The sequence below is a fragment of the Talpa occidentalis genome, unplaced genomic scaffold (genome assembly GCF_014898055.3).
Source record: "Talpa occidentalis isolate TD23 unplaced genomic scaffold, MPIMG_talOcc4v2.1 talOcc4.8, whole genome shotgun sequence".
NCBI classification, from domain to species: domain Eukaryota; kingdom Metazoa; phylum Chordata; class Mammalia; order Eulipotyphla; family Talpidae; genus Talpa; species Talpa occidentalis.
The window spans coordinates 17,946,443-17,959,851 of NW_023605194.1; the positions used below are offsets into that span (position 1 = coordinate 17,946,443).

General features: G+C 38.8%; 1 protein-coding gene across 7 annotated transcripts in view; it reads left to right on the forward strand.

The window, feature by feature from the left end:
* CFAP43 (cilia and flagella associated protein 43) overlaps positions 1-13,409 on the forward strand; it is an 85,790-nt gene that overhangs the window by 909 nt on the left and 71,472 nt on the right. For all 7 annotated transcript variants that reach the window (XM_037497464.2, XM_054690123.1, XM_054690127.1 and 4 more), the window contains exons 2-5: positions 550-803; positions 4,004-4,100; positions 6,727-6,894; positions 8,642-8,792. In XM_037497464.2, the coding sequence (XP_037353361.1) occupies positions 550-803; positions 4,004-4,100; positions 6,727-6,894; positions 8,642-8,792 (670 nt within the window). The remainder of the gene's footprint in view (positions 1-549; positions 804-4,003; positions 4,101-6,726; positions 6,895-8,641; positions 8,793-13,409) is intronic.

A 13,409-nucleotide genomic window follows, 5' to 3' on the forward strand; every position in this document is an offset into this window, starting at 1 on the left:
TACTTTTCTGCACTGGATTTTTAGATCTAAAATATAATTAAAGCCCTCTCTCTTAGTCTTTGTAAAAAAGCCATTTTCCTACAGAGCTGACAAGCACAAAGCATGCTGTCTTATTCAAAGCTGTTTTGTAAAATTTATTTTTTTAATCAAAAGTAATGACTAAAGAGTGGCCTAGGACATAGCTCTTTTTTTTCTGTTAAAATGAAGCTGTTTTCTTTCTGTTATTTTTACTTTTTCTTTTCCAAGTATACAAGACCCCTGACATCCTTCTGAGGCTTCCTTAGATTTGACCAGAGGATTTGTTTCACTGAAAAAGTTTTCTGAAAAATGTTCTTGAGACCTATGGAACTTTAGGTCTACATTTAAATGTCTAGAGTGCATGGAGTCAAACCCTCACATCCAGCATCTTTGTTCTTTTACCTTACAGACTGTTTCTGACAAAAAGGGGGTGAAAATAGAATAGATGTGTTTTAAAAATTTTGATGACCTTTGTTGGCTTTGTTAAAAAATATTTGAAATATACTGATGGTGACATATCTTTTCCCAAAGATGGGTGCAAGGATTTCCTAAGCAGAATGTTCATTTTATCAACGACACCACCATTTGCTACCCTTGTGGGAATTTCGTAATATTTATTAATATTGAAACCAAGAAAAAGACTGTACTCCAGTGTATGAATGGAATTGTAGGCGTCGTGGCAACTAACGTTCCTTACGAAGTTGTGGCTTTTTCTGACCGGAGGTTAAAACCCGTCATTTACATATACAACTTTCCTGGATTGACCAGAAGGACCAAATTAAAAGGTATCCTGCCAGACCTTCCTCTGTCATGACTGAAGCATTTTGTTATATAATCAAATTTAGTTCTTATAAATGAGGGGTTTGGGGAAGGGTTTTGTTTTCTTTTAGTAACACATTTTCAATGAAGGAGTCAAGCTGGTCACACAGAGGATTGCAGGCCTAGAGCTTTGCCACTCAGTGTGGTCTGCTTACTGGCAACATTAACATCACATAGAAACCCCCACCCTAGGCCCATTGAATCAGAATCTGCATTTTAACAATATTTCCCAAGGTGATTTATGTGCATTGGACTAGAAAACCATTACAACCCCAAAAGCAATTTGAAAATTTTCAGAACAATATTTTTCTTTCCTGATGATTTGTTGAAAATTCAGGTAAATTGATGTTGTTTAACTTCTAAAGAAGTCTCTGAGCCTCAATTATCTGTGAAGTGGGAATAGTGGTAGTACCTACTATTGAAATTTTGGTAATAATAAATAGATCTGTGCATATATATACACATATGTTGTCAATGTTACCTACCATTTACATTATTATTGATTCATTCATAGATACAGCTGACCCAGACCAGGCTGCTGCATAGGTAGTAGTCTTCATCTAGTGATTCCCTCATTTAACATATCAAGGTCACAAAGCTCAGGAGAGGCTAAGACTGGCTTCGGTTCTGTAGCCTTATGGGTCAAATAGGTGTTTGGATCAAGCCAGGGAATTTCACTATAATTTATAACATTTTATTTGTGGGGAAATTTGTTTGTATTCTCAACAGATTAAAACAACTTTTAAATTTTAACTTGTCGATACATTAGGAATGGTCTGTGTAAACCAAAACTACTCTTCATCATTAAATTTTTTCCCAGCTTATCAGTCTGTAGTTCTGTCCAGGCAATTGAAAGTTAATTCAAACCAATAATCAACATCCATATTGAATAATGAGACCCTGAATGAATTCCAATAAAATCAGGAATAATCATCAAAGATATCTATTATTACCACTGTTGTTTAATATCAACTAGGAAGTTCTACTCAACACAATAAAATTAAAAGTCAGAAAAATTATAACTATGGGAAAGGAGCTTACAGGCAATACAGTAGTCTACAAGACTAATAAAAGAAGGCTTAGTAAGGTGCTGATTTCAAAATAAATACCCAAGCAGTTAGAAGATTTAAATACTTAACAATGATCTGAAGAAGAAATGTGAGTAGCCCAGATGAAGAAAACTACAAAAAAAAATTTTACTGATTTAAGGTATTTAAATATATAAAAACATATTCCTGGATGTAAAGAGTGGTGATTAGGAATATATTTCTATTATTTTCCACAGCAAGTAATTCATAGGTTTATCATGTGTTTTAGAGAGACAGGAGTAAGTAGATGATTGCAGAGTTCATCTGGAAGAGCAAAGAGTAGAGAATGGGAATAATATAAAAGAGCATGATGGCAAGGCCAAGGGTTCTTTTCAAATCACAGTGCTACAGTGATTAAGACTGTGGTGCAGATGCAGGGATCATCAGGTCAGTGGAAGAGTTGAAAGTGGAGATAGACTAGAATAAAAGTTAAATATTCAGCACCCCCCCACCCCCTGCGCGCGCGCACACGCACACACACACACACACACACACACACACACACTAGCTGTTGCAGATTTCTCACCCATAGTGTTCAAACAAGTTGATCAAAAGTATCAACTTGACACTTAAATACTCTTATATTGGGAATTCAAATATACATCAGTTGAAAATACATAATTCAATATAAACAACAGCCTCACTTTAAAAGTAAAAGGAAATTTGGTGGGATATTGAAATAACTTGAGGATAGGGAAGAATTTGTCTCAGGAAGAAAATAACTAAAAATAGAATGATTTACAGATTAGATACAAATTAAAACAGTGGAAAAGGAATGTGCCAGCCCATAAAACTACAAATGTCCAAAAACTTCCAAAAATGTCCCTTCCTTATATTTATTTGGAAAGTGTCACTTAAACAAAATTGGATTTTTCTGCTTTTTAAAAAACATTATAATTACTAATCAGAGTGAAATCGACAGCACTGTTTTTATTGAAGGCTGGGATATAGACTGATAGTCTTTCCAGGAATAATTTTTTTTTTTCTATTTGACCAACTTAAACCCATTTCAAAATTAGAATTCAAGGGCCCCCCAGTGGTGCAGCAGGTTGAGCACAGCGCTGTGAAGCTGTCTGCAGCTCTGCAGCACAGGTGCAGCCTCTGCAGCGCAGGTTTGATTCCCAGCTGGCCAGGGAGATACCCACATAGCGTGGCAGACCTCGCCAGTCTTGCCCGCTGCTCCCCTCAGCAGTGTTTTTGGTCAGTCTGCCTGTTCGGCTCTCCACTGTGTCTCTGGTGAATCCTCTCACCCTCCCACGCCTCTGACCTGTACCCCAGTTCTTGTATAAATAAATAAATCTTTAAAAAAAACAAAATTAGAATTCATGCTGTAGGAAATAACCAGAAATATGGTCAAAGATATGTGTGCAAATAAGTTAAAAACACTATAATAGCAAAAGATTGAAAACAACCTTTATGTTCCAGTAATATGAACATGGTTAGCTAAGTGAACACATCCCATTAGGGGGTGTTATGTGAATGTTAAAGATCACATTTTTGAAGAATTATTAATGATAAAATGTTCAATATAAGGTAAAATAACCAACATTAAGTAACACTATGTTGGTTCTATTTTAAATTGTGGCATATAATATTTAATCCATGACTATTGTGACTCTAAAAAGCAAAATTATGTTTAAAGAAAATACGTATCTGTATTTTTACAAGTAAATACAGAAGAAAATACTAGAAGAATAAATTTATCATATTTGGTAGAATGATCACAAACTCCCCAAGGTAACTTTTCTAATTACAATGTTTCATATATTTATGGAAGGTTTTATGGTTCAGGGGTCATTTTGAATCACACTGGGACATACGTGATACAATATGCTGAGTTCTGCAGTGACGTCTAAAGACAGTGACACTATGGTCCTACCACTGATATTCTTTAAAACTGGATCTTAACTTTGCTGTTGGCTTTCTCTTTGTAGTCTTAAAAATCAACTGGAAAATCCCTAATCCCAAGAGCTAAATGCTTTTGAATTATATGAAACTCACTGGATAATGGAGATCAATTATAACACCATAGTTAGTCCGTACATAATTAAATCCTTGTAATGGATTTTGTGTTGTAGGCAATGTTCTTCTGGACTACACTTTACTTTCGTTCAGTTACTGTGGCACCTACTTGGCTAGCTACTCCTCTCTCCCGGAATTTGAATTGACCCTCTGGTAAGCTGTAATGTCCTATACGATTCCTTTCATTGGGTTACATTTTAATCTCCTTCTGGGTATTATCAACAAACATACACATGAAAAAACCTGAAACAAGGAAACATGGAAGGAATAAAAGTCCTAATCGTAATGTTTAAAATAGTTGCTACTTTTAGGCACAAAATTTAATAAGGCAAAAAGTGATAAAAGCTGAATTATTTTCTTTTTAAAATTAATGTGTTCTGATATTTCCTTTCTCAGAGAAAGAATGCAGTTCTTAATATAAAGTTTCATCTTTACTAAAAATAGATGGTACCTATGAATTGTTTGCATGTCTTCCACTAATGTTGAAAGTAAGATGGTCTCTATATAAGGCCTCAGTCTGAAGGAATTGTTTTTAGAGACATTAGAACCATTATATGTTCAAAGAGTGGAAGGAACATTATGCCATGTTTGCCAGCTGTATAGGAAATACCTGTGGATAAGACAGATCTCTGGACTTTGCTGAGCTGTTTCATATGGCCAACTTCTGTCCATAATATAAACCCCTTCAAGGGGAAATTTGTCATATTAATGGGAAGTACCACAAGTTCCAGGAATAATGGAGGATATTCCTTACATACCAGCATTTCTTATACAAGTGTAAAAATCTAGATTCAGAAAGTGATGTGTAGCTTTAGCGTTTCTTAAAAAAAAAAAAAAAAATCCAACTTTATTGTGGTATAATTGACATACAATAAACTGCTTCTATATAAAGTATACAACTTGGTGAGTTTTGATGGGTGTACACCTATGAAACCATTACCATAATCAAGACAACTGTCACAATTTCCTGGTGCCCCTTCAAATTCATGTTATAGCCTCTTGCCACACAGTCCTCTCCCCATCACTTACCCCCTCTAAACACTGATGTGCTTCCTGTTACTGGCTTAGTTTGCCTTTTTTAGAGTCTCCATTCATACATTATATACACTTTTCTCTGGCTTTTTTTCATGCAGCACAGTTAATTTTTGCTCCTCTTATACTGCAGTATGTATCAATATTTCATTCCTTTCTGCTGCATGATGCAGTTAAACCACAGTTTATCCACTTAACTGTTGATATGGATTCATTTGCTAGGGCTGCAATTAACAAGGTATCAACAAACTGAGTGGCCTGAACAACATGTATTGTCTCCCAGCTCCAGAGGCTGGAAGCAAGGAACAGAGTTTGTTCCTTTAGAGAGCTGTGAGGGAGAATCTCAGGGCTGTCTCCTTGGCTTGTTCACATGGTGGTCTCCTTGTATATCTCTCTCCAAAACTGCCCCCTTTTATCTCTCTCCAAAACTAGTCAAGTTGGAGTAGCGCCACACTAAACGACCTCATTTCCAAACAGGGTCACATTCTGAGAAACCGACTGCTAGATCATTTCAACCCATTTCAACCCACAGTAATACTGAACAGATGGGTAGGAATCAGCCTTGTGTCAAAGAGGAGGATTTTCAAGCAAAGAGCATGTAGTCAGAGACAATACAGCAAGCTTGAAGATTTAATTAAGAGATCATAACAATAGGAACAAGAGATTCGTCATGAGAAGCAAACCTAGAGGGACAGCTCATGAGCAGCCTTGTACATAAGTGAGAATGTCATTTAGCATCTAAATAGGGGCACTTCTGAGAGTGGAAGGGGATGTTATTAATAATTACTATAGAAGGGGACTCATCCTGTGTCAGTCACGCTCAGATTCTGGTCCTAAAGACAATGGGAGGCCAAAGGGCTCTAAGCAAGGGTGTAACCTGATCAAACTGGCATGTATGAAGACTCCTTCTAGCCATGTGATGGAGGCATGACCATCGGTTGGTAGGCTGTCATGGTCCAGTGAGAGATGATGGCAGTGTGGGCTAGGGTGATGGGAGTAAAGATGGAGGGAAGCGGAGATACTTGGGAAGTGTTCGTAAGGCAAGTCCATGGAACTTGGTGACAGACTGAATGTTTGGCATGGTGCTGAGGGAGGGGGCAGTTGAGGGTTTTATCTAGGCTTGTGACTTGGGGAATGGGGACATCTTAGTGCAAATCATAAAGACATTGAGGACATGTGAATAGGGAAGATGAAAGAGGCAACTGGGTAAGATGAATAGGGACAAGCTGAGTTGAGGGAGTCTGTGATTAAAAATATGGAGCTGTCTAGTTAGGCAGCTGGTATATCCCTTAGGGTTTAGGGTTGGTTGCCAATACAGGAACCGAAATGACCATAACACAGTGGTTTAAACGGACAGAAGTTCCTTCCTCTTCTGTGCAGTAGTGTGGGGATGTGCAGCCATGGCTGGTATGATGGCTCCTGGTTTCAGGGGCCAGTCTCTCCCTCTCTTGGTGCTCTTCCATTTCTAGGGTGTGCCCTCATCTCTAGTCTAAAGGGTGGTATCCATGGATTTGGGGGAGCCAGAAGTATGGGGGAGAGGTAAGAGTAAGGCACAATCCCTACAAAGGTAAGAGGAAAGGCAAGGTAAGCAAGGGGGAGGCACAGCTGACCCACAGACCAGCTTAGTCACAGACCACATCAAGCTACAAGGGAGACTGGGAGGGGTATGATATGGTCCTTCTCCCTCTGATTTAGTTCACTTAACAAAATTAATTGCTTTTCACCAAACACACAATTTTTCTCTAAGGAATTGGGAATCAAATGTCATTTTGTGCAAGAAGTCACAACCTGGTGTGGATGTGAACTGCATGACTTTTAATCCCATGAACTGGCATCAACTGTGCTTGTCAAGTTCAAGTGCAGTGACTGTGTGGACCATTGAAAGAAGTAACCAGAAACATTATCTCAGAGAAAAGTAAGACATTTTGTTCCTCCCCAATAACAAAGTAGTGGTTTTTGTTTGCATTCATGTTGTGTGATTGGATCAATTTGTTGAATTAAGTGGCTATATACAGACATACCCCTCACATTATAACATTTCTACATATGTAATTACCCAGTGTGATTGTATTCTCTGTGGCTTAATTTCCCCATGACTGTCTTTTAAATATGAAGTCCTCCTAGAACTTTTTCCAACAGCATTTAATCTTTCAAAATTTGATTTGCTTTTATTGTTTCAAAATGTGCCTTTTCTATTAAAAGGTCAGTTGTGACCTTTTGCTCCTACCACTTTGACACCCCAACTGGAATCTCAAAAATAAGAAATTTAGACAAGGAAAGTGTATAGATTATACCTTCAGCCACATTATCTACAAACAAAAGGGTGGTTGCACATAGTAGAGTCAGGAGAATTACTTGTTTAAACAGAATTGGGTCAAAGAAAAATTCTGTGACCACTGTCCTGGTGATTATGGATGACAATGGGTTTCCATACCAAAAAGAGTCCAAGGACTCAAGTGCCCCCGAGCTGACCGTTCTCAGTGTGCTCCATCCCCTGAAAGTCTAAGTAAGGAGATGCTGGACCTGAGCTTGCAATGTTTGAGAAACTGCCTTCTTAAAAGAAACGCAGATCTAGTAAATAAAATTTTCTACATGGAGAGTCTTAACAGAGGCACTTCTTGCTACTCAGTACTCTTTATGTCTCAGTTTCATTTTTATAAGAACCACTGAAAATGAAATCTGTCTCTAGGCAGAGTTGACAACACTGTACCTTTTCATAAAATGGATAATGTCTCTATCGGATCCTCACCAGGGCAGACAAGTCATTTATCACACCTGTCTCTCTCTTTACTTCCCTTGACTATTCTCCCCTAGTTGTGAATGTTGAGCTGTGATTTTTTTCTATAAGCAAATAAAGGAGGCAAGGTAAGCAAGGGGAGGCAAGGCTGTCCAGGATCAGAAGGCAAGCAGGATTTGAGGCCATAACATAAGCTTTACATTTGAATGTAGGTACTATTTTTACGTGGTTCTTTTTCAAAATTATCCTACATCCATAAAACATAACCAAGGAAATTTTAAATTTAATACATAAAGCCATGACGTCTCCATACTCACTTTTGTCAGCCATATAAGAGATATATTGTAAATTTGAAACTGAAATTTGGTACGCGAGGTTATGGGGGTAGCTGAATACAACCTACATCTGTGCTGCTTTTGGCCCACAGTCTTCTTTACTTGAATGAGTCGCCAACATTTAGAAATTGAGAACTTCCTCATAAATGTCCAGATTATGACATTCACTTTAAATTTTGGAACTAAATTTTCACATCTGCAAACCCTCTCAGCAACTTCCACGTGGTCCCTTCCACCTCTTGAGGAAGGAAAACCTTTCCCATTGCCACAGTCCCTCCCTGCCTGACCTCTGTTGGTGTTCTAATTTGTAATTTCTACTTTAGATACTAACTTTGAAAGATTTTTAAAATCTCTATATACTTAAATTATAATTACGTATTTTTTTCTTTTGCAATATGTTCTATATTTTAAAATCCACTGTTTAGCTTTTATGGGTGGTTTGTTGTTGTTGTTGTTGTTGTTGTTGTTGTCTTGGCTTGTTTTTTATGAGTTGTAACACCTCCCCACCCTGCTCTCCACCGATATTCAGCAGTTATATCAGTGACTTATCTCTGCTAATCTGATTATTTTGATTTCTCTTCTTTCTACAGGTCGGTAAAACTACCCACGGAGGACGGAGAATTTTATGATGAAATGGAGGTCATCTTCCCCCAGTCACTGCCCAAGGACCTGATCTATGGACCGGTGCTCCCGCTGTCAGCCATGGCAGGGCTGGTCAATGAGGATGCAGAAACCTTCAGGGTAATCACCTGGTACCTCCTCCTCTTCACCCTGCTGGACTACTATAGCCACTCCACAGGGCAAGAGGGATGGAGCCGATCCTCCTGGTTTCTAATAGATGAGCTCTGGAGACCGTGAGAGACCAAGACTCTGGAGCTCTGGAGTCTCCAGTTTGAGAGTTAAGATGTCGGCACTGCTATCAGAAACAGGGAGCCCTGGTGTGATTTCAATTTGGGGTATACTACATTTGGGGTGCTGGGAAGGCATCCAGGCAGAGATGCTGGGTGATAGCTGGTAGGCTGAGTGTTAGGGAGGAGACGGCAGGGCATTCCCATAGAAAGGATGGCAAGAGCACTGGGGGTGTGATGAAAAGGGGAGTCAGGATGTCAGGGAAGAGTCAGAGGAAATTGACCACCAAGTGTCTGGGGAAAAAGAGGAATCTGAGAAGCATAAGACATAGCAGGAGGAGAAAATCCAGGAGAACAAGTCCATAAAAAACCATGGAAGAAAGATTCAAAAGGGAGTCTGTCAACAGTTTCACGCTGGGCACTCAGGAGATAGCTGTCCAGCTCCTTCTATGCAGCAGGTTCTGTTTTAGGCAATAAAGTCACATGGTGAATAGCCAGACAGCATAATCCCTGCCTCGGAGCTTTCATTCTGTCGAGAGACAGAGCAAGTACAGTGCCGCCAAAAGTAAAGCGATATATGCAGTCATTGTGAAATGTGGTTAATATTATAACTGGAATAAATGATGGGCAGGGGAGGCGCAGAAAAGATAAACATCTGCTGGTTAAAGAATGTCTCTGGGGAGATGACGTTGAAGCTGAGATGCGAAGGACAAGGAGGGGTAAGTAGTGCTACAAGCAGGGTGGAGAGTATTCAGGCAGAGGGAATGGCATGTGCAAAGGTTCAGTGGAGGGAAGGGAGTAAGGGAAGAACTCAGGACATTTGAGGAGCTGAGTAAAGACCATTATGGCTGGAACATGGCAAATGAGGGGAGGTGGGGTGCAGGTGATGGCAAGAGGGAGGCGGGTTGCAGCCTGAGGCACATGGGGTGAAGGTGAGGAGCCTGATTCTGCAGAACCCCTGGAAGCTGCCTTATGCTCATGTTTCTGTTAAAGCTCCAAGCCCAGTATAAAGCAAGTAGAGGTTCCCAAATGTTTTCTCACTACAGCAAAGAATTCAGCTATAGAATAGATGATCAAAATATTTCAGGGTGGTAAGTAGATTATTAAGGAATCTCTGGCAAGCAAGAGAAAAGATCATATGCTCTTATTATTTCCTCTAAAGGATGACAGTTATTTACTTTTTTAAATTACAGAAAATGATTAATTTCTTTTACTAGCTCTCTTGAGTTTGAGAACACAACCGCACTCGGCCACACTGGGGCAGCAAAGCGAAAACAAATAGATCTGCCACCAATGTTTACGACTTGAAAGTGTTTCTATGTTTAGTATTTGATGCCCAGAACTCCAGTTTTTCAACTATCGCAAACCTTTTTTTCTACAGTAAATTGCTATAGGCATCCTCACCTGTCACACTTTGTAGCAACATGATAAATCCTACACAAAACATTTAAAATTCAGGCAATTGTAATCTGAAAAATGCTATGAAATGCTTTCTTTAAGTACTTAAATATGGAGTTACCATTTTTAAGAAACACTCATAAAGGCTTTTGTACTCAGTGCATTTTAGCCTTTTTCTGAAAACAGAAATTTAAAATTGGACATATCCAAACCATGCAGGGACTATTAATAAAGCCATATACTTCACACTTAAATTAGAAATTAATTTCCCCAGTATTTACTTTTTCATCTTATAAAAAATAAGGAAAGAAAAATGGCTAAAAACATTGATGAGTGTCGGGATGAGTGAAAGAATACCCCAAAGCATACCCCAATCTCAAATGTCTTAGTTCTGTTCCTTCCTTTGAATGGTATTTCTTGTGAGCTGGATACCAATGGCAAAGAAATCCATAATGACTTGATCTATTTAAGAGTCTTAAAAATCCACAAACTGTGGACTTTCACAAAATTACAAACACTAAATACTCCCATTATCTCTCTTGTAGTAAACACTAGAAAGGTATATTATAGGCCTTGAAATAGACCCCTGTCACATTACACAACTTATTTAGGGCATTAGAAACAGCATCCTCTAGCAGCATGGGAGAAATCAAAGACAAATGCTACCTGGAAAGAAATTGGACCCAAGATAATGAATTTAATCTTAGGTGTTCAGTTTCCTTTTTCCATCTACCTTTTTTTTTTTTTTAAGTTGCTAAAAGATGTCTCCTTTATAAACTCAAATATTCTGAAATATATTCTGATACTTATATTTTCTAAATCAATAAGAAATTGGTTTCAACTTTTATAAGTTTAGTCTTAAGATAATCACAATGTTTGATTTATGATTCCAGAGGGCTGAACAAGGAGGTGGTGTTATCAATATATATTTTAAAACACTATTGGCACCTTTTATAAATCTCAGAATTTTCAGAATTGAACATTATTGTTTCTGCTCACATAATCTGTACAATATCACATCCATCTTGAGATGACACAGAACATATATATTGATGAAAAAAAGGAATAGGCAGACAAGCCTGGATTTATCTTTAAGTAAGATATCTACAGATTCACTAGTGTTGTGAGGCCCAGGCATGCATGCGTGCTTTGTAAAGGTTTTGAGCCCATAGCTCTACCAAGCAAGAGTCTTATCTTTTTGTGATTTATAGTCTAAGGTTAGATGTCAACCCAGGAAACTTGTAAATAATGGTGAGCATTTAATAGTATTCAGCGAGTGAATCTTATCCCTATGAGTTAAATCTCAGACACCACAAATTGTCACTAATCAGTAGCAGTTTAATTCTTTTGGTTGGTTCCTCCCCTCCACCCCATCCCTTTTGGCCCACAGGGTGACCAAACTGATACTCAGTGTTTTCTAACAACCCCAAACTATGAGGCTATGAAATAGAGCATCCATACAAATAAAGTTAATTTACCCATTTGAAAAAAATGATCTTGGTAAGTGCGCCTGTGTATGATTTCTGCCTTCGTCATTCCAAACCCCACCCCAAATAATAATTCCTTCTCTCTACCCTTCCTTCATGCCACAAGAAGCATTTGCTTTCTCATCAATATTCCCTATCTAAACACCCTTTTACTATAACCTACCATGTTTTCTGATTTTGACACTTGTTTATAACATTTTTTCCCACAGAAGGTGATTATATGATTGAAAAGAGAGTTTCCTTCATTCTAGGCACGAGTCCTGGTACTCAAATAACCAACAAATGCTAGTTGAAATATGAACTGTGCAACAATTTTTATATAGTTGAGAATCTAGTAAACATATTCATTGTGCCAGCTCCACACCTTCTTTCCTTAAATTAAAAAAAGCAGTCTGTAATATTCAAATAATTGAGTATTGCAAGGTGCTCCCACGCATCAAAGAGTTCTGAATGGAAAAAACGACACAGAAGGTTCGTGTCATTCCCCCACTGTGGAACTGACTCCAACTTACCCTGCTTTTCTCCACAGCACTTTTCAACACATACACTCTATATTTAACAGCTGGATATATATATATTTTTTAAAGATTTATTTATTTATTTATACAGGCACTGGGTACAGTCAGAAGCGCGGGAGGGTGAGAGAATTCACCAGAGCCAGAGCGGGGAGCAGAGCAGGCAGAAGGACCGAAGCACACTGCTGAGGGGAGCAGCGGGCGGCAGGAGAGGTCTGCACGCCATGTGGGACCCTCCTCTGGTGGCCGGGGAGCAGCCAGGGATTGAACCGGTGCTGCAGAGGCTGCGGGCAGCTTTGCAACCCAGCGCTCAACCGCTGCGCCACCAGGGAGGCCCAGCTGGATATATTTTTTACTCTGTTTCCCTCACCAAGGTGAAAACCCTAAGAGTGTAGGGTGGTTTTTCTGTTTTGCTACGGGTACATCTTTGTGTCTAGAACAGTGCCTGGAATGTAATACATGTCTAATACACATGTGTTAGATGAATGAATAATTGAATAAAAGGATACAGTAAGTGTAGAAATCTCAAGAAATTTAAGGGTTTTGTTCATGTGGCCAGTAGCTCATTACTTTTTTTTTTCTGTTCCTATGATATAAGGATGCCTAAAGAAAACAAAGGCATTATATTGTAGCTAATGCTGTTCTTAGTATAGCAGAACAAGGCACTTAGTATTAAGAGAGAGAGACAGAGACAGATACACTAGTGTGTTTAGAAGGAGTGCCATATTTTGGTATCCTGAATTTCAAATCTTAATCGGTGCTGTGAGGGGTACAGGCCCAAAAGATCTGCCATCATTACCTCAGCCTCCAGGAAGGAAAGTACATGTTGCTCTTTGCTGACAGAAATGGGGAGTGGCCTCTCCCCTGCTAGACATGAGTGTTCAGGCTGTAGGGGGTGTACTGCTAAGGTATTAAGGTCTAAGGCAGAGATCAGCAAGCTACCATCTGCTCTTGCATGGCACCAAACTAAGACTGCTTTTTATACTTTTTAAGGATTTTTTTCTAAAGGTTATGTGACAACTATGTGGTCCACAAAGTGTGAAGTATTCACTCCCTGGTCCTTTACAGGAAATATTTGCCTTACACCCTTTGCTCCTCTCATTTATTTTT